Raw genomic sequence first — 20201 nt, forward strand, 5'->3', positions numbered from 1 at the left:
CATTCACAAAAAATAAAGTTTGTACCATTGTATGCCGAAATGGTATGACCTTTCTTTCATCGGCAACATGCAAATCTATCTATACAACTACAAAAGAATAAGAAGGTGCACCTCCAGTGCCATAGTTGGACGAGCTGCAGTACCTGGGCGCTCCACTTCATGATGCTGCCGTGGCGGGGACGCTCACCACTGCGACAGCACAAATTGCTCCAGTGGTGCGGCGACTGAAAGTGTTACCGGCTCATCACTCCCCGTACTTATTGAAATGCAGCATGGGACCGGTATTTTTAAAGAATGACGTATAAGTTACGCACTGCTCGGTGTTATCTGCAGAGAGGACTGCTGACTGAATTTGATTCGTGAATACCTATCGGCAATCATCAACGTGAACATTACCGACGTGAACTGGACGCAGGCATTATTTCCAGTTAAAGTCTTGCTGCAAGACCACCTAGCAGAAGGAGGCCTCGGAATCCCGAGTTTTGAGAAGCTTGCCCTTCTGGCCTTTCTGACCTCGGCTTACACAGTGACCCGGGTGGCAACCAAAATTACCGACTGCGACCCGGAAGTGTAATGCGGCAACGGCGAAGTCGAGTGACAGCGCATGACAGAAGTACGTTGATATTCTAACTGTGGAAGCCCAAAAATTTCCGAAAATGTGGGATGAACCAGTCATCCAAACTTCCTTGAGACGCATGGCTGGATGCGCTACCAGCTGCATCCCTGCAGGGAAACCTCCTGAACGATTCTGCATTACGGATTGCTGTTGGCCTGCGCCGGAGAATGCCGATCGCAACTCCGCATCGATGCATTTGCAATGAATGGGTGGACACAGGCTACCACAACCTCAGCTGCAAGAAAAGTCGGGGCCGGAAGTCAATCAACAGCATTCTGAACGCCACGCTTAAAAGAGCTTTCGCCTCAGCTAGTACCATTGAGACTGAACATGAGCCTGTGGGAATGTCGTGAACCAACGGTAAACGCCCGGACGGATTTATCTTAGTACTACGGGAACGACGCAAAATGTTAACATGGAACTTGACTCGTGTATGCACGATGGCGCCATCACATATCACAGCAACATCCAGGCAGGCCGGTGCCAGCAAAGGCAGAACGGAAGAAAACCGCGAAGTACCAGAACATAACGCATGACTAATTGTTTCGCGCGGCGGGGATTGAGAGATTTGAGACAGTGTGACCTTTTAGACCCGAGACGTCTCGTATGTTCAGGAACTGGGCAAGAGATACGTCAGGATACAGGCGAGATACGTGCAAAAGAGATCTGCTTGAGAGGGATCAGCATCGAAATTCAACGGGGAAACGCGGCAATCATCCTGGGTACGGCACCAGCTTCGGCTAATTTAGATCAGATGCTGTGTAATTCCGCCTTTTTCCGCTGTTTGCTGATGCTATGTGGGTTTCTGTTTTGAAATATTTATATGATTTAACTATCTGAACGTGGCAAATAAAAAAAACAATACGTACAGAAGGTGCACAGAATTTGTGTATGTCCCGGTCTAACCTAGGTCATACGATAGAATCTGATACGCTCAAGTTCTCAACCAAACGTGCATCAGCTATAGCTAAATGCCGCTCGATAACCCTGAATAAGTAGATTTGGACAAAATAATCATATTTAAAAGAAAAGCACAAAAAGTTATGAGAAAAAAATCAAAATTCTGACGTGCAAAATGTACGCTGAGTTTACGCTTCGAGGAAAAGTGCGGGCATTGACAACTGTCAAAGAATTACGTATTTACGGTAGTATGACCGCGGTATGATTAAGGAAATAAAATAAGTAATAATTATTGTAGTTTTCCATAGTTTATGGCTTTGTGCAGTCATCAGCCGCTAATATACTCGTTGCATTTGCGCGGGGTGTACTCATCAATAATCTTTACTTACTTAATTAATTATCTGTACTTTTGTGCACACTGCTCAGCGAACGCGGAAAAACGCTTACGAATTTTACTCATGTTGAAATGGGCCAATGCGCAGAAACGAATGGTGGCCGAAATGAATGGACACGATGTAGGGTCACTAGGCACAGCTGTCACATAGCAACCGATACCTTTCATACCACGAAAGTATCAGATCTGTAAGCGCAAAACTGCCAAAATAATCTGAATGGAAATTTTGCGCTTCTAAAACGTTGGTAACGCGGTTTACAACTACAGTATTAGGCACTGGCAAGCATTCTTCATATTCTACGATGGATTACCAACAATCCTTTTTCATACTGGTAAGTGTCCTAAACGGTCTAAAGCAAAACTATCAAAATTTATCATTTATGCTTTATACTTAATGCTCCGGCCACAACACTTCAAGTGCGGTGCGAAGACCTTCGCACAGTGCGAAGACGAAAAGTGCTTGCATGTGTGAGCGGAAAATGTCCTGAACTTCTAACGGAGCCTTCGCATCGAACAAAAAGTGAGCGCCTTTCGAACTATTTTCTTGAACGAGTGCGAAGAGCGCCTTCGAACCATTTTTGGTGGGAGGAGATTTTCTTCCTCTTTCGAACTTGTGCGAAGGAATTGACCTATACCGAGAACCAGGTGTGATTGGGACTGTTTTTAAAAAAGAAAAAAAGCACAAGTACTTGTGCAATTAATGCTTATTACGCAGTATTATGCATAAAAGGTCACGGTTTGCCAAAACCACAGTACGGTTACAATTAGTATAAATAGAAAAGCAAACTTCGTATACTGCCAGTGGATCTTGTGAGATGACTGGGATTTCATAATTTCCAGTGCCTCCTGTCTCAAGAGTCCTAACTCCTAACACATCAGTCATTATATATCTTAGTCATATACTGTACTTCGTATCAACAAACAAATTTTTAATAAATTTACCATAATAAACCTTGGCGCAACATGCCGCCTAAAGTACTTACCGCTGAAGAGCAAAAGGTTGAAAAAACTTGATCGAAGCAGTATGAAATCATCCGGTTTTGTGGGATTGTGGCACCGAAAAATTCGGAGACCGGCAAAAGAAAGCGGCTGCATGGAAAAAAGTGGCCACTCTGGCGGGCAAGAAACGGTCTGTCAAACTTGTCAAAAAAAATTTGGGAAAGTCGGCCCTCCAGATTCCACAACGCATACAAATATAAGCCGACAGGATCGGGCGGCAAAAGGAGGGGAACCCGAATTTATTTTTAAATTCTGTTGACGGTGCTTCTCCCTAGTCGACACCGAATTGCGATATCGTGCTAAGAACAACCGCTAGCCAAAATTATGCACACGAAATCGTTTACCAGTAAACCAAGGTGCAACAAGGATTTCTATGATCGATAATATATTTAATTTTATGCAGCATCTGTACAAAAGGTATTCAGCTTGTACAGGTATTCAAAACTTAAACGTACAGTTGATGCTGACAGGTTGATACAACGTAAATGCATAGAATTATTTATAAGTACCGTACCTTATTGTTAACGCAAGCCGTTCTTCAGGACGAATAGGATATTTGTGAGCATGGCGGCGGGCCAGTCCATTTTAGTGTGTTGGAAAAGGACGTAGACTGTCGAGCGGGATTACCGAAGTGATTGAAATGCCGCTAAAGATCGTGTTGACTGAGATCCTTTGAATATAGCAAACTCCCCATTTATGCCATTGATTAATATTAATGTCTCGCTCTCTCTCAGGAAGCTTTTGTGATAATTTCTTGGCGAAATGGCGCGAGATCAAATGCTACCTTAGATATCAGAATGGTCAGCAACAAAGTTTTTTTTGGCAGAATGTTTGGGCGCATTTATCAGGGGCAGAATTCAATCCGGCTTCAACATATTATTAAGGATGATCTCATTATTCTAAGATTTTGGTTGGCTATAAAACTGAATCCAGAATGTGGTAGCTCTCGACCTAAATTCCCGTTAATTTTGAACGCATGACCTGCTCAAGCTGCTCTCAGTTTTGTTTTAAGTTCGATGAAGTGTAAGTGCTTTTGTTTTAGGTAAACTTTTTTTCTATCTTTTTCTTTGCTTCGCACTTCTCGCTTTTTTGGTGCTAGGAAAAGCTTCCAACTGCGAAGCAATACAGTCCAAAAATTCTGCATCGCACTTAAAATGTGGCTCTAGCATAAGGGAGTGCATTTGACCTTCTAAATGGCTTACATTTGCCGTCTAGCGGGTTATTCACTACCGTTCAACTTTAAATTTGAATGTCTGCGAAGGCGTTCGATCACTAATCGAAAAAACAATGTTTAAACAGTAACATAGTATACTGATGAGAGGACCAGTGCAAAGGTTGACACAAAGGTTGACTGTTTTATATCGATGATCTGCAGGTGATAAGCTGTTGTGGTCAGCCTGCACTTCCTTGTTCCAGACGTTTTTATTGTAACACCACTTACTAAAACGGTTCAAGTTTAAACGTCGAATGAGCTAAAATAGTACGACATTTAGAAATGCATATTTATTGTATCCAAAACAGTGCTTATAGAAACCAGCTGGCTTTCAATTAAAAATTTTTCTGACGAAACTCGTTCTCCAAACTCGGAAACAGCGTTTGCCGCGAAAATTTATGAAACCGGGTTTCTCCAGAACGAATTTATTCAACACCTTGCCCATCCTGACGGTTGGCATGAGCTCGTTGTCTCACGCTATCGTCGTTGATATTTAAAGTTGAACGGTAGTGAATGATCAAATATCGAATGCAAAAGAACAAAAATGTCAGAAATCACATCCGCGTCTACACGACGCAACAGAACAGAATGGGGAAGAGAGAGAACATATGTAAAGCTGTACGTACGCAGTAGTAGAGCACACACTATACGCTATCCATACATGCCTACGGTGGGAATCCGAGGTCCTCAGAGGACATCCGATGCTCGTGTCCTGACTCTACGGTGAATCGGCTATCTGTTGTGTAGGTTTCTCTGGCGTTGCGTCGATTGTTGGGTGTAGACTGCAGGTTAGCAGATTAATGCTGAGCGATATGTTATCGTAACAAACGGTGATTACCGTAAGAAAAATAATTGTCGTAAGTCGTAACAGCCAGCAACAGGGCGGTTGATGATCCGTTTCTGAACTTTCTTTAGCTCCCGTTCATAGGAATCCACTGATGGAGTGGTAGTAAGGAACATTAAGTAACTTCAAACATGAATCATCAAACAGTATACACGGGCACTGAACGTCTGCCGTCACGGAACGTGTGGTACGGAAAAAATAAGCCCGTACCACGTTCTTTTATCGAAAGGTGAAAGTACTGCCATCCGTTTTATATGGCCTTGTTTATAACGCATCTGCAGGAGCGTAACGCTATTATCGTAATCAATGTTGTGAGTCTGTGACGAAATCGGCTATCAGCTGCATCTGTCTGCTGCCTGCGTCACACCTATGCTGTATCCTGGTGTTGACCCAGACGCTATTGTTTGGTCATCGCTCTTTCAACTTATGCTTGGTCCATACTTCAGTTGTAAGAAAAAGCTGTACAACAAATCGTAGCCTTAAAATGGGAACTACGACTGCAACAATCGTAGTCGTAGTTTCCAGGATGTTGTAGCAATGTTGTTCAATTTTACTTTCTGCAGCACTTCCCGGCCATATTTCAACCGCAACAAAAATTTCAGACAACCCAGCAAAGACGCGATTGGCGGAGATAATCCCGCTTATTTTTATTAACAAGTGGAAGCAACATTTCAACAGATCCAGGTCGCACCAGGAAATTTGCAGTATTCTAGCGCGCAGCGCCATTTTCTGCGTGATGAAAAGGTCAGCATTTCTGGAAATTCGGGCAGAAGTTTGGGGCACTGTTTTGTACAGCGCATAAAAAGTTTTAGAAATACGCATCTTACTTGGTCGTGCCTTCTCTGCTGGATTTTTCGTTGGCAATCGCACGGAAGATGGATCCGTTGTCGATTGCAGTCGGGCTGCGTGCGTCGATGGTGGACAATCCTTCATTAATCCCTGTGGGTTGCTTCGGACGTAATCCGAATTCCGACGTATCCGGAATTCTAAATTCTTGTCGGTTTTCCGCATGGTGCGAGGGTTCATATGGTTGGGGTAGTCGCAAGGCTTGGCTTTTCTCCATCCCTACCACAATATTCGGGTCCGAGTTTCAGCAATATGAACATCATCAGATGAAATCACTGTCGTCAAAGGTCAAGTTCAAGTGCTCGTGTGGCACACGCTACTGCTTGTTACCATGCTAGAATCGTTCATGATCTGCTACCATGAAGGGAATATGCCCTGAAGCTGGCGTGCAGCCAAGCGACTGCGGCTTCGCATGCGGGAGAATGGAGATGATCAAATATCGAATGCAAAAGAGCAAAATATCAGAAATCACATCCGTCTACACGACGCAACAGAACACAATGGGGAAGAAAAAGAACATATGATAAGCTGTCGTACGCAGTAGTACAGCATACACTATACGCTACAGTATATCCCTACAGAGAACCGGACCCGATCCAGTCTTTATATGCAGCACCCAACACCACACCGATCAACGGCCTGGCAGTCTTTACGTTTTCAGAATACTCGCAGATTTCAGTTTTAACCGGATCCTTGTGTCATTGAATGATGTAATAATAGATTTTTTGTTCTTTTCGCCGTGTCTGTGTGGTTGCAGATCGGCAGGTGTACGCTTCGTTTTCCTTTACGTTATATTTGCGTAGACCACAGATCTAAATCATTACTTATTTTCAGGCCTAGGGTGAACTGATTAACTAGTTGCTTTTTTATTATCAACTTGTACAAGCCAATGCCATTTACGTTAAAACTTTAAATACCCAATAATCAGAACAAGAAAAATAACTCTTCTAACTCTCGAGAACACCCGACCGTCCCCAGGACAGAAGCCGCGTTTCCGCGCTGAATTTCCACACTTATACGTTGCCACAAATAATGAACAGCGCGCGCTTCTCCCGTATGTTCTTTGATACGCCGGCCGACTTCATTGATGAACTGGTGGGTACTTTCGCTACAACTTCCCATAGTTTCGAGTGCCACTGGCTGGAAAAAATGCCGATCAGTGAGTTCGGAATATAGGTTCCGCTTCCGCACTTCCGCGTCTTCAGCAGCCGATCCCGCTGCTTCTGAACAGCCAGCTATATACGAAGTAGCGAATGTGTCACAAACTGTTACATCCCATATCAGAGGGAGGCCATTTCTCCATGGGAAGAGTGATAAGCCGTCTGGCCGCTTCCCGTCCAGTCTGCACATTCCGGGAGGCTCCAAGATTAACTAGTTTATCCGTCGAAAGTCACCTGTGTGACTGTAACCACGGAAGTCAAACATGTGCATGTGTGAACTGTTCCACTCTTCTCCAAATTAGTCCATCATACTCATTCAACGTTTTAAGAAAGGCCAACATTGCGATGCACGCAATCCGTGCATTACATTCGGTAGGTGGAAACAAACTTTCAATAAGGAAAAACGTAGTGGAGAGATGGCATTCTTAGTCGTTGCAAAAATTTCTAAAGCTGCTTCATATTTTTTGCTAAAAATGCTTGTCTATTAAAGTTTTTTTACGTTTTGTGTTCCAATTTTTCGTATAATTTGATTTTGTTTTACACTTTGGATTTCTTTGTAACAAAATGACTCTCTTAAGCCCGATTGTGCGCATGTCGAAATGGTCGGACACGAACATTTCCAGGGAAGCAAATATTGCATGAAGTTATTAAATTACCTTAAAGCGATTTTGGTGCGAGCAGTGGAGTACTTATGCTCGCGCGTCAGACAAGTTGAGAGATTGCTCATTTTTGCCGATGCTCATTTCGTCCAGCATTCAATTTAGCCATCTCTGGGTCTGGCTTCCACACTAGGCAAGTTACAGTACCTTAGGTATCTTTTTCTTATGGTTTCTTGTGTTTTCTTACGGATTCGTAAGCTTTCTAGTATTTTCTCATAATTTTAATAATAGCCGAAGTTTTAATTTTTGGGTGAGAGGTGGAAGAGGAAGTGTATCAGTGACCAGTCGATATTCAACCTGGCCGAAGTAAAAGGCGGCCGAAAAATATTGTCCGAATTGTGCAAGGCCGAAATGGTCGGTGAGCGGGAGCTTACTTCGATCTAGTTCGATGTCTAAAATAATTGATCCGTGTCTAAAACAAAATGGCAGGTGGCCAAAATTTCAGACAGCTAACACACATTGTGATAAAACCTTGGCCTGGTATGCGATGAACTTTATGTGGTCCTTGAACGTTCTTGATATCATAACTCAATTACTTCTCAACCAGACCCACGACACAGATTGATCCAGATTCATCCAATCCTCCACAAGAGTAAAGCGAAGCTAAAATCTGTTTTTCAATCCTGGCTTGTGGTGATCTTCCTTGTTTTCTGACTCTGATGCAACCGATACCCAAGCTAATCTGCAGAACTTCAAAATCTTAACAAAGGCCCGTCTAGCTGCAGTAAAAACACAATTTAATAGTAATCACTGGAATAGTTGAATGAACGAACCGCAATTTACATTTACAAAGGACCGCAATGAACCGCAATTTGTATAATGAACACCGCGCAACGTGCGGAAATAGCAGGCCAATGAAATCATTTTCCGCCTCCGGCACCGTCGCAAACCGCAACTAAATACTAATGTTCGACCTCTAAAGCTGCATTGAAGCCGTCTAAGCCGAAAGCGGGCTGGAAGATCAGTTTAACCGGACAGCATGAACCGAACCGTGTTGGCCATACCGATAGATTGAAGTCAGATTTTGGCTGGGTACAGTATTTCCAGCCGATAAGAGCTAGAAAGTTCATAAGTTTCGACGAAACCGTCAAGTTCGTTGGTTGATCAGTTGTTATTGTGTAAAATATAGGTTTCCGTGGGTTAGCTTGCACAAAAAAACGGAAATCTTCGTTGTTTAAGGGTTTCTACTTTTTCCTTTGCGAAACGTTTTTCTTAAATTTAAGTACTTACAAGTACTCGTAGGCTCGTAGCAAAGGAAGGTGATGCGCTGACAAATTAGCATAAACGCACGGATGTGCCAGCACTACAGTACTGTACTTACTTAACAAATGCACAAGAACAATTGTGTAGGTACTTGCTAGCTGTTAGTTGCCACTTGCTTGCTTGCTAAAACTCTGTTTTCTAACCTGGCTAAAATTTCGGTTAACTGCAGCTGTATTATCTTTTTAAATTAAGTAGTCTAACAAAAGACTGAACCGTTCCTTTTCCTGATCAGCTCTACATTCACTATCAATACTCGCTAAGCCTTGGCGGTCGACGGACGAGGCCAGTTTATTATGGCTGCTATGAATAAGTTTCCCTGACTCTCCTTTTTTCCCGAGATTTCTTTTAATAAGTATTATAAAGCAAAAATTTTTGAAAATTGTATCTAATCACGGGACATGTATGTTAGGTAGGTACTAGGTAGCAGGTTTTTGGTCAGCCAGGGAAACTTGAAATAGTACTTTAATTTATCTTAAACGACATAAGTACTGTAACATAAGCATATGATCGCATTATTGGCCTCTTTCCAGTTGCGACCATAGGATCGTTTAAATGGTGTGAAAAGATACAGGCTTGCGCGCCTGCTGCAGTTAAGAGTATGGTTTAAATCGCAATAAAGGCTGTTTTTTTAAGTACTTAATAAATGTTCTATCAGGTTTCAGCATCTTAATGATCTTATCGTTCTAAGCTGGGAAAACCAAAACATCGGCTTGATATCGGTATCAAAACAGGTGTGTTGCAACGATACAGAACCGTTTGCGTTTGGTCTGTTGGACTGGTTTGTTTAGAATTAGGTAGCACCGTAGCAGACTAGCAGCTACGAGTAGCAGTAGGACTAGTTTCAGTTCTTTTAACTTTTTACTCATTTATCATTTATGATTTACTTGTGCTGTTTTGCACGTACCGTTCACACGTTAGAGCGACAAATTGCATTGTTTGGAAATCTTTTTTGATCTGTGTAAAATGAAGAAATACCCTAATAACAGCGAAATAGTTTTGGGACAGTTGAAAAAGTTGCAAAGTCCTGCTGCCTTAGTGAAGGTAAGTAACTCACAATCAGTTGCACAGTTAAAATCGCTTTATCATTTATGATCTCTTTCCGTGCTTAATTTTTTTAAATTTTGAAGCGGAAATTGAAACTTCTCGCTTTTTTATTAAAGTTGGTATGTCACTGTATGTGGAATCAGTCAGACTTTTCGCACGCAACTTTAAAGTTTAACCTTTAACCCCTACCTTTTAATTTACGATTAGATGCAATCATCAGGGTCTGTATAATGTTTTCATGCAATCATGCGAATAACAAAACTTTGTATTTGTACCTTCCGCTTTTACGAATGTTAGATTGTGCAACAGTATTCGTAATAATAACAAAACATATTTGCTAATTTGGATGAAATTTGCAACTGTGGTGATGTTGCGTTGCTTGTGCTTTAGTGACTTGAAAAGTGATAGTGTGCACTTTGCAATGGCTGAATACGATGCGATTGTAAAACATGCACTGCGATTACGCACTTGTTATCCTAATCAGTGGATCGTAGAAATTTTTATCAAAATGTTTTTATTTACGTATCAAATTTTATATTGGCGCTGTTAAATATTGCTGGCTTGTAGGCTGTGGCCGAAGACAATCTAGCCAGTATTCCCTTGGCGCCCGTAAGAGTTCAAGCGCCAAGTAAGCCAAAAAGCGGCTCATTTGCACGCAGTTCACTGCGACCGAGTCTGCTTCCGCGTCAGTCAGATCAAGATGCAAGATCAGAATCCGACGATGACGAATGCGAAGTGGAATGTGTTCGGGACAAGAAGGTGACCGCGGACGGCTGCATCAAATATTATGTGAAATGGGCGGGATATCCTGACAGTGAATCCTCGTGGGTGCCGGCGTCGAATATGAAAAATGCTCGCTCGTTGGTGCGCAAATATGAGCAGTCCCTCCAACAGCAGCAGCAGAATAAGAAATGTTTGGGGAGTGTTGCGAAGAATACTTCCAAAACGCCTTCCGCGTCGAAATCTGCCAGTAGAGATACCGTGGCAAAATCTCCCGCCGCAACGGCCCGCCTACAAACTGTTGCCTCACCGGAAGTCGTCCCGGTAAATGTGGTGACGGGGGCCAAAAATACGTTCAGTAGTCCATGCGTTCCTGCCGTTTCCCACGCAATTCCCAAGACGGAACCGGTTTTTAAACGGGTGAAACGTCCTTCGATCGCTGCTGTTCCGAAACTGACGTTATCCATCAATTCCCCCGGATCGGCACAACCGCCGCCGTCATCTCCATCCATAGCGTCGACACCGTCTGATCAACCAGAAGGTTCAGGGCAATCTGACACACCTAGCCAGGAACAGTTGGTAAGTGTCCCAAGTAATATTTTTCCTTAAACTGAACTCTAGGGCTCCTGACTAGGATTATTTGGGTACGGTAAAAGTACAAGAGTTTTTTGTTTTTCAGAGCCGGAAAAGGAAAGCCAAAATGGAAGCGACCGATAGACTGAAACTTCAAGCGGCCTTGGACAGTCGATGGAGAAATAACATTCTAGCGGAACCCTCCACCGCTCCTACCAGTAGTAAATCTGTGAAAAGTGTATCCAGCCGATCGGACACATCATCTGTACGTTGATGATTTTTCTCCCGAAGTTGTTGTAAATTATGGATTACTTATACAGTTGTACCTGTACTCTAATGATTACTCGTAATTAGTGTAATTTATGGACTAGCCAGTAGTTGTACAAGTACAGATAACTTGGTTATTCTAATACTTGTGTAGTATACTGTATATTTAAGACTCAATCTTCGATACTTCACTTTTGGTCTTTTTAGGGTATAACGGTCGCCAGCACGAGCTCGTCCATTGAATATACTTACCAAGCGCCGCCACCCGATCCCTCTCGTATCCGCGTCATCAAGAACGGTGGCTCTGGAATAGAAATGGGCAAACTCGCGGTGAATGTTTTGGGGCATAAACCTGCGAATCTCCGCATTCGCACCTTGAGCGATGTGGAATTTCTTGTCAACTACGCCGATCATCCCCAGGAATACGTGCCTTACATTACGTGTATTGAACGGATTCCGAATTTGATCGCCGAATATTTGGCTCGCGTCCCAGTATTACTACTTAACGGAGCTTTTTGAACAGTAAGTACTTGTATAGGAAACTGATAGCATGAAATTGTGCAGCGTGTTGCCGCTGTTGCGGATTTTTGTTTGCGGAAGTGTATATAAATATTCCTGTGAACTGATTGGTAGTATGTAGCACATAATTAGCACTACGAGGATATGTCCGAAAATATGTTATCGTCGCTTAAGTACTTCAAAGTAGTGTACTTGGACATTTTTCGTCCAAATAGTAAATTTTTCCCGCACAGTATGGTTGCGCAGCTTCCAAAGCACTGGTAATCTGCTACTCTGGAAACTCTTGTTTTTCAGCGTTCAGGATCCGGAATCTCATTGGATCGTTGTCGTTTTCTTCTTTGGATTAACGATTTTTAAATTTTGAATTGTGCTTCATGATCGGACAAATTACGACGCCCCAGTGTGGGGATCACTTGCTGTTTTCGGTACGCTGTTTCTGTATTCGACGTTTGATACATGTGTGTTCCTGAAACTTCCTACAGATCCATACATTTTCAGATTCTAAATGAATTATGTAGACAGGTCCCAGAAGCATTTATTTTACCCTGCAATCTTGCAATTGCTGTGTTTGACCCTTGCCCCTTGGTAATAATGTGTAATACGAATTTACGAGTTATTAAAGACGGCGCTAACAAATATATAATTTTAAAATATCATATGTACGATATCTATATTTATATATGGTACTCGTATATATACAAGTACACGTATTAGGCTTACTAATTGTTGAATCCATTACCGGATTTCATTTCCGGTATTTTGAGCATACAAATCAGTCAGGATTCTCAGGAACTACCATACATGATAGGTTTGGTTTTTTAAATGACTGTTTAAATTCTGGTCTTTTTAAGGAGTAGACAGCGGTCCTAACTCATTTATAGTTGATTTGTAATGCGTACTCCCTGTACTGGCAAATGCTGAATAAAATTTCACCAATTAATAAGTATGATTGTAATCTCCATATGTGCACCTACTGTAGCTGTTTCTTTGTGGTGCAGCGTTCTTGACAATAAGCACAAGACCTTGAATTTAGCCGGAAATTTAATTACAGCAAGCTGCTGTTCAGAATTTTTAGCCCATATACACGTACAGATATACAGTACATAGTTACTTACTAATACTGCCCAGTGCCCAATTCTTATACGTACGTTGCGGTTGCAGTTCACATTAAAACATTGCGATGCAAATGTGACAAAGCCATTGTTTCTACACACCTTTCCGTTTCCGTACATTATACATATAGTATGCTAATGTACGAGTATGCAGTGGAATGTTCCTTTGTAAATTACTGCCCTAATATTTTCCGAGGCATTCTACGAGTACGTAGTAGTATGCTAATTGTTAGTTACTTTGGCTAGATGAAGATGATCAAACCGAAAAACTTCCTAATCAGTAATCATGAAAGAAACTGATCATTAAGGGCCTTTTACCGTGAGTTTTACGGCATTCGATTAAGTGAGTACGTACAGATATTTTAAGTTGCAACGATAAAAAGCTAACAAAGCGGAATAATGATACAGTGATACTTAACCGTCGGCGGTAAACAAATTCAAAATAAATTTGATTACAAGTACATATATAACTTACAACCAATATTTTTGAGGTTGCGCAAAACGTTTTAATCGAAGTATAGTAAGCCATTCATTCCATCCCTCATCCCGGAAAATTTGCGCACCCATTAGACAAAGTCAATAACAATTAAGCAATTCTAATTCATTTAACAAGCTTCATACCAGGGACAAAGACACAAAAACACCGCATACCGTAGTCAAAGTTTCCGGATGACCGGAACAAAATAGTTCTTCCAGCTGTTGACAACCCGAAACTTGGTAGGACGCGTGGCTGTTAGATCTGAAAATAATAACAAATTTAGCCGAACCAGAGAAAATTTCGAGCTCGAACTGTATTAAATTTAGGTCTCACTGTTTGCAAAGTCAGCAATTTTATCAGTTTTAAGTAATGCACACTGTACCGCGTCACCTAACATACAGTGACTAAATATAAGTTTTAGAATAAAAAAAGCGTTTTGAAAACTATGCCGACCAGTGCGAAATGCCAATCATACAAAACAAACTACCATTCAAAGCATGATTTTCCAAGGGGAAAAATGCTGATCACTGAGGGGCAGTTTGACCCATGAATCCAAAAGGGCCGGTTGCAGCCATTTTGCTCTCATCAAACAATTTGGCTCTTTCCTCGCGTTCCATCCGCTCCATTTCCAGGGGACTGATGGGGCGGTACTGTTCAGCGGACATCCGGGAAAACAATATTCCCACGCCTTCAATCATGGCCAAGAGCACCCCGCCAATCACCGCCGACCCCACCATCGCGGGGACGCCCTGACGGACGGCGAGAATGGCGCCCGTCAGTGCGCCACTGGAAATAGAGTTCCACGGATCCTCTTTCTTCCGAATGGCCACCAGCGAGCAGTCGATACACGAGAATAATCCGCCCCACACGGCAAAGTTTCCTCCGATAATGGGGGCCCGCTGCTTAATGGCCGACATGGATCCGGCCAGGCGTTTGGTGATGCCTGAGGGAGCATTGCGGAAACCCTTGATGCTCTGGAACACCGATCCACCGATGGCGCCCATGGTGAATGCACCACCGCAGTCGTCGACGATGCGCCATGGACAGGGTTCTCTGGCGTATTCCTCCATAACTGTTAATAGAGAATGGGATATCGAAAACCAAAGTGAAGTACTAGTCAACTATTGTCTACGACGGTATTCGGCGGCTGTTGCCGAGAATGATGAAATCAGAATTAGACACAGCACTAGCACGGGCTGACAATCTGCAAAGTGTAAATACGTGAGAGGCGGTAAGAGGGCAGAGTGCTACGGCTTGAGAAAACTGCACAAATTCATTCCACAAATGCGATTAACTTTTCAATTCAAAATCAATGCTCGCAGATAATAGGAGAAATATCCAAATAAAATAAAACTGACATGAGACAGAGACAGGTTAGACAAAAAATAAACTTACGAAAAAACCCGACAACAAGGTCTGCGAAATTTCGTAACAGCCGTGGTTTCTTTCCGATTTGTAACGAGCGTAGATAGCAAGGGGATTAGGACGTCTACTATCCCGGGGTTCCGTTGACAAAGCAGCTGGAATGCAATGCTTTGCTTCCCGCTGCCGCTTGATACCTTCGTTGCGATACTGGCACTGTATTTTCATTTTTCAAGACTTTCTGTTTTTTCGGTTTTCAAACTTTTCTTGTTGATTTTGTGTTCGTTTCGTATAGCGCTTTTGTAAATAACGGAATATTTTTCTTCGCGCAAATGGCAATGCTATGATTAATGATTAATCGGTTATTAAGCGGGGCCAAAGAATTCCAGGACGCGTGCCTGCCTGCACTTATGAAATTGTAGTCCACGATCAGAGAAACCCACGGTGATCCGATCCAACCCGTGTACCGTATTCGTGAAGACGTGCCATCTTCCTTTTTCTCATTTGAATTTTCTTGTTTGGAAGATTGTTGCCGAAGGGTTGCTGCAAGCATTCCACCATGTTGCAAAGTGCACTGGCTGCTCTGCGGCAGCAAGTGTGGCCGACGTACGCTGGAGGCGCCTGCTATCAGCTGGCCGTCAGAACGGCCAAACGAAAGCATCTCCGTATTGCCGCGCGCAGGAAGCGAGAAATGGAAAACAAACTGAAAGCCAAGGAGAAGATTATCGAAAAGACCTTCGTACCGTATAAAATCCGACTGCTGCAGCAGTAAGTGCAGTTGACTCGAAAATTCCTTATTTTTTGGCAAGTGTTATGCTTTTTGATTCACTGCCGAGTAGGTGACTAGCTAGGAACCTTACGTACATTCGTACATTAGCGCCATTATGGCGCTAATGTACGAATATATGGCGCCGCCATATATTTGTAAATATACCATAATATTGCTATTTTGTACCCCATTTGCATTTCGTTTGCTTGGTTTTCAGGAACGCACCAAAAGTTCGCTATGACGAGCTTCTGGCGCAGCAGTTCCCATTTACTCCTACGGATAATGTGTGGTTCCAGAAATCTTACATGAAACGCGTATGCAGCTTGGACGAAGCTCTGCAGTTTCACCGTGAAGCCTGTCATCCGACGGTGCTAAATATCCCCGAAGCACCGCTGCTGCTCGATGTCGAATTGAATATGAAAACGGATAAAGTGAGTTGAAATTACAAATATTAAAAATCCGGATTTGCGTATGTATTCTTTACGATTAATAACGAGATTTCTTTGATGTGTGCTTGACAAACGACACACAAAGTGTGCAGGTTTAGTTATCAAGTTAACTGGTTTTGTTCTTTTGTGCAGTGTACAATTGTACAACCAATTTACTGTCATTGGGGTAAATGTGCATATCCAGAACTATCTGCATTATTCGCTTTAGGAAAAATTTTTGGACACGGTTCAAGGACTCGTAATGCTTCCTCACACCGAAGATACGAGAGTTCGACGAAGTGTAATCGCCTTTTGCAAGGTAAAAAGTGCCGGTTTTAAGTGAATTCAATCATGTACGTATTAATTTACGAAACAAATACAAATTGTATAATTATTGTTGGCGCAGGTACTTTACAGTGGTCAGAAGATCTAGCACGATATTGATTATGCTCGTACAGTTAAGTGTTGAATAAAAGTCTTGTGGTGCAGCTGAAACTCGTAATGCATTACTAGTACTTCAGCGGACATGGGCATTACTTCAGCGGACGCCTCATGAGAAGTTTTTTATGGTAGCAATAACAACGAACCATGATAAAAGTTTTTAACCCAGGAAAATCGGCTACCAGAAGGAATGCGAATTCAGGTTGTATGTTTAAGGGTTATTCTTGTAGAATATCGAAGATCAACACAAGGCTTTGGAAGCGGGGGCTGATATAGCCGGAGGAGAGGAACTCGTGACAAAAATTGAAAAAGGCGAAGTAAAAGTAGACAATATCGCCTACGCTGTGAGCCATGTGGATACTATTGTTGATGTCTTGCGGCTCAGAGGGATTTTGAAGAAGGCGCTACCTGAAAAAAAGAGAGGTAGAAACATCTACGCTGAGTGCAGGTTTAGAAATTTTTTTCTAATGTGTGATAGTAGATAATACATAATTATTGATGTTATTGTTGCGTACAGGGATGGTCGGCACAGATATGGCAACTATGACACGTACATTTGCCACTGGAATACAGTATGATAGTTTCAAAGTGCGCGGCGAGTTGTGGTGGGCCCATGTGAAATTTCCCATTGGCAAAGTGAATATGCCGGATCAGCATGTAAAAGAGAATTTGGAAGTCTTTCTGAAATCCGTGACAATCCTGAAGCCAGCTGATTTAGGTATGGCTGAGTTTTATGTGCAAAGTTGCACAGGTTGATAGAGGTTGCTGGTTCTTGTCTGTACCCGTACCAAAGAACGATGTACAATACATTGTGTACACTGTACACTATACAGAAAAAAACTCTTGTGTATCCGAAAAATTATATTTTTATTTAATTGCATTCGGTTTCTCCTGTTACAGGTTTTATCCTGAAAGGCGTTTTACGAGCAGAAGGGTCAACCGAAGAGTTTGTAATTGATTTGCAGCCCTACATCCCGAAGGTTGAGAAGGTGAAAAAGGGAAAAAAGGGTAAAACAGACGAGGTCAAATTTGTTGAACCGGCGACAAACGTGGCGGACGGTGATGCGCAGGAGCGCCAGGCTGTGCAAGCTTAGATTATTTTGGTTTGATTGCGTTACCTGGACGATGTTTTGTACGCGAACTTATGAATTGTCACTTTTCTTGCAGAGCAAGGCGTGACGTGCAAAAATGGCTAAAAATGTTAGAATTCGTTTTACTGTACATAGCAGTTGCTGCTGTTTTTATAATAAAAATGGAGAAGTTGGAAATGTGTAGTTTAAATTACCTAACATAAATAAATTGCAACAAGGCACACGCTGACGCGGTCTATAGTTTCAATTCAGAACTTCATTGTACGCTTTGTACTTGCGGCAAAACAAAATAATCTAAAATTATTACATGAGGCGTAGCAATGCATAGGCACTACAGTAGAGTAGGCAGGCTGTTACGCTCACTGTAGTATGTGCATTACAGTGCATCATTTGTTCTTGAGTCATGGCGTCGTTTCAACTGGTAACTTGTTTGATATCGAGTTTTTCGTTGTGAATTGTTTTGGCGCTGTTCGTAAGGCCTGGAGTAATGTAGTATTTGAATTCTCTGTTTTCAAGAAATTCTTCAGACCCTGTGTACAGGACGTACACCTTGTTATTAACTGCGACATTATTAGTAGGAGTTTGTTTTTTCGCAGCTGATAATCCTAGCAGGCTATGAGTGGCTGATCGGTGTGCTTCCGCGATGGCATCTGCGATATTTTTACCTGTGCTTTTTATTGTATGCACATATGGCGTTTATTACCTGGCAGTTTCTGCTCCATCCATGGAATCTGGAGAGCGGTAAGGATAATGTTTCCTGGCAAAAATTCTCATAAACTAGCTACGACTATGTTGCAGCTTTCTGCAAGTATAGAGTACACCGGTGCGAACTAATGGTGAATTCAGCTAATAGGCTAATTCCTGAATTTCATAACAATGCCGTTATTGCGATTCCGAAATTATTGTATTTGCGTAAATTGACAGCCTGTATTACTGGTATGAGACTGACTGATGCTGAATGAGTGTATCTACTTTGACTTTGCAACTGCTTTTTGTTCAGATTGGATCTCCATTTTCCGAAGTCTTTCGAAGATTTGAAGAATACCACTACTCTACTCTATGAATATAAAGAACAGCACCATCTCTACGTTCTCATGTTATTTTGTGCAGCTTTTTTGTGGAAACAGTCGTTCGGAATTCCGGGCTCCGCTAGTTTGGTAAGCCGGTGTATGTTTTACGAGTATTCGTTAGCATTGCCAATTTTGTTTAGCGTCATGTACATGGAAATAAGAAGTCGTACAAAGATACAGTTTAAGTTAATAACTGTAACTATTATTTTTTGTTTATTACGATTTATTGAGTGTATGTTAATTACAGTTTAGTGACTATTCGAATTCTCGCGTTCATTCGTAAGAGCACGCAATTTGAATTATTTACTGATTTACGTTTTTTGATGAATATTTTAGAATATTGCATCCGGAGCACTGTTTGGCTTTTGGATGGGATTTCCACTTTCATGCTTGTTGACTGCTGTGGGAGCAACAAATTGCTATATTTTATCGTATTTATTTGGACATAAACTAGTCATAAGATTTTTTTCGGCAAAATTGGCCTGGCTGCGCAGTATGGTAAGTGAAACTCACTTTCGTTAGGTTTTAAAAAAATATCTTTTTTGCTAAAAATGAATTTGATCGTTTGCAGATCCACAGTAACAGCCAACAACTGATGTATTATTTGTTGTTTCTGCGATTGTTTCCGGCATCACCTAATTGGTTCCTTAATATTGCCTCGCCGCATTTGGGAATTCCGATACATAAATTTTTTGCAGCGATATTTTTCGGTAGGTTTTTTCTGTGTTCGCTGTTGACTACTCTAAAATTGTACCGACAGAAAACATACACGTTGTTACGGTATATTTAATGCATAATAAATGTGTACGGACTGTGCAACCAAAACGACTTTACCGAAACGTTTTTTGCAGGATTGATGCCATATAATTTCATCTGTGTACACAGTGGTAGCATTTTACGGGACTTAAACTCCTTCAACGAGATTTTCACGTGGAGTAGAATCGCGCAGCTGGTTCTAATTGCAAGTGTGGCTCTTATTCCTGGAATATATTTAAAGAAATCCCAGCGAAGCGCTCCGAATACTACTGCAGTTCAGAATTCTAATGTAACGGAAAATGTGGATACACAACAGACAAGGCGGTGATTTTTTGTGATATTAAAGCATTGTTGTTTATGAGCGCACGGTAGAATCGTTTCGGTTTATTTTCGTGAAATCAAGTTGAACGAGTTGTTAAATAAATTTTGTTTTTGCCCGTTATTGCTATTTATGGTTTATAACTTTATATGTTTGAAATCTTGTATCGATTTGAACGGATTAAATTAAAACAAACGATTAAGCCGGTTACAGTCCTTTTAAACTGTTTTTTTAGTTTTTAAATACCGCTCACTTCCCAGTTGTAATAATTTTGTAAGTATTGAGCAAACAGAAACATTCTTTCGAGATGCAAAAACTGGCGTGCAAATTTGTATCACACTTCATTTCCAGTCACTAT

The 20201-nt window shown here is 41.8% G+C and overlaps 5 protein-coding genes across 8 annotated transcripts; 3 read left to right on the forward strand and 2 right to left on the reverse strand.

Annotated features, from left to right (window-relative positions):
• Positions 1-2102: 2102 nt before the first annotated feature.
• Positions 2103-12640, forward strand: LOC129593847 (chromobox protein homolog 2-like). 2 transcript variants are annotated; one of them, XM_055490323.1, is made up of 5 exons: positions 2103-2242; positions 10506-11237; positions 11338-11496; positions 11706-12020; positions 12312-12640. In XM_055490323.1, the coding sequence occupies exons 1-4, from the start codon at positions 2213-2215 to the stop codon at positions 12015-12017; spliced, it is 1233 nt and encodes a 410-aa protein (XP_055346298.1). In that variant the 5' UTR covers positions 2103-2212; the 3' UTR covers positions 12018-12020; positions 12312-12640. The 2 variants fall into 2 exon arrangements, with proteins under 2 accessions (XP_055346298.1, XP_055346297.1); XM_055490322.1 differs by lacking the exon at positions 2103-2242 and adding an exon at positions 9679-9935.
• LOC129593848 (uncharacterized) lies at positions 5211-6321 on the reverse strand. 3 transcript variants are annotated; one of them, XM_055490327.1, is made up of 3 exons: positions 6143-6321; positions 5794-6031; positions 5211-5720 (listed from the first exon to the last, which is right to left on the reverse strand). In XM_055490327.1, exons 1-3 carry the CDS (start codon positions 6158-6160, stop codon positions 5638-5640), a joined length of 339 nt encoding a protein of 112 aa, XP_055346302.1. In that variant the 5' UTR covers positions 6161-6321; the 3' UTR covers positions 5211-5637. The 3 variants fall into 3 exon arrangements, with proteins under 3 accessions (XP_055346302.1, XP_055346299.1, XP_055346301.1); XM_055490324.1 differs by having other exon boundaries at positions 5211-6031; XM_055490326.1 differs by having other exon boundaries at positions 5794-6321.
• Positions 12641-13625: 985 nt separating the features above from the next.
• Positions 13626-15030, reverse strand: LOC129593894 (mitochondrial import inner membrane translocase subunit Tim17-B-like). The gene is made up of 2 exons (XM_055490391.1): positions 14095-15030; positions 13626-13868 (listed from the first exon to the last, which is right to left on the reverse strand). Exon 1 carries the CDS (start codon positions 14675-14677, stop codon positions 14132-14134), a length of 546 nt encoding a protein of 181 aa, XP_055346366.1. The 5' UTR covers positions 14678-15030; the 3' UTR covers positions 13626-13868; positions 14095-14131.
• A 182-nt stretch (positions 15031-15212) lies between these two features.
• Positions 15213-17912, forward strand: LOC129593901 (50S ribosomal protein L1-like). The gene is made up of 6 exons (XM_055490405.1): positions 15213-15737; positions 15956-16169; positions 16396-16485; positions 16838-17030; positions 17125-17325; positions 17508-17912. The coding sequence occupies exons 1-6, from the start codon at positions 15529-15531 to the stop codon at positions 17699-17701; spliced, it is 1101 nt and encodes a 366-aa protein (XP_055346380.1). The 5' UTR covers positions 15213-15528; the 3' UTR covers positions 17702-17912.
• A 187-nt stretch (positions 17913-18099) lies between these two features.
• LOC129593923 (transmembrane protein 41A-like) lies at positions 18100-20033 on the forward strand. Its single transcript, XM_055490434.1, has 5 exons — positions 18100-18439; positions 18699-18855; positions 19105-19266; positions 19340-19478; positions 19620-20033. Exons 1-5 carry the CDS (start codon positions 18342-18344, stop codon positions 19850-19852), a joined length of 789 nt encoding a protein of 262 aa, XP_055346409.1. The 5' UTR covers positions 18100-18341; the 3' UTR covers positions 19853-20033.
• Positions 20034-20201: the final 168 nt, after the last annotated feature.

This window comes from Paramacrobiotus metropolitanus, unplaced genomic scaffold (assembly GCF_019649055.1).
Source record: "Paramacrobiotus metropolitanus isolate TYO unplaced genomic scaffold, Prichtersi_v1.0 Parri_scaffold0000064, whole genome shotgun sequence".
In the NCBI taxonomy this organism is placed as follows: domain Eukaryota; kingdom Metazoa; phylum Tardigrada; class Eutardigrada; order Parachela; family Macrobiotidae; genus Paramacrobiotus; species Paramacrobiotus metropolitanus.

Coding starts and splice junctions, on each gene's coding strand:
- LOC129593847 (XM_055490322.1), top strand. CDS start 9,858: ATGAAGAAATACCCTAATAACAGCGAAATAGTTTTGGGACAGTTGAAA. Junction 9,936..10,505: donor GTCCTGCTGCCTTAGTGAAG/GTAAGTAACTCA, acceptor GCTGGCTTGTAG/GCTGTGGCCGAAGACAATCT. Junction 11,497..11,705: donor GCCGATCGGACACATCATCT/GTACGTTGATGA, acceptor TGGTCTTTTTAG/GGTATAACGGTCGCCAGCAC.
- LOC129593894 (XM_055490391.1), bottom strand. CDS start 14,677: ATGGAGGAATACGCCAGAGAACCCTGTCCATGGCGCATCGTCGACGAC.
- LOC129593901 (XM_055490405.1), top strand. CDS start 15,529: ATGTTGCAAAGTGCACTGGCTGCTCTGCGGCAGCAAGTGTGGCCGACG. Junction 16,170..16,395: donor TGAATATGAAAACGGATAAA/GTGAGTTGAAAT, acceptor TATTCGCTTTAG/GAAAAATTTTTGGACACGGT. Junction 17,031..17,124: donor GCTACCTGAAAAAAAGAGAG/GTAGAAACATCT, acceptor TGTTGCGTACAG/GGATGGTCGGCACAGATATG.
- LOC129593923 (XM_055490434.1), top strand. CDS start 18,342: ATGGCATCTGCGATATTTTTACCTGTGCTTTTTATTGTATGCACATAT. Junction 18,440..18,698: donor TCCATGGAATCTGGAGAGCG/GTAAGGATAATG, acceptor CTTTTTGTTCAG/ATTGGATCTCCATTTTCCGA. Junction 19,479..19,619: donor TTTTGCAGCGATATTTTTCG/GTAGGTTTTTTC, acceptor CGTTTTTTGCAG/GATTGATGCCATATAATTTC.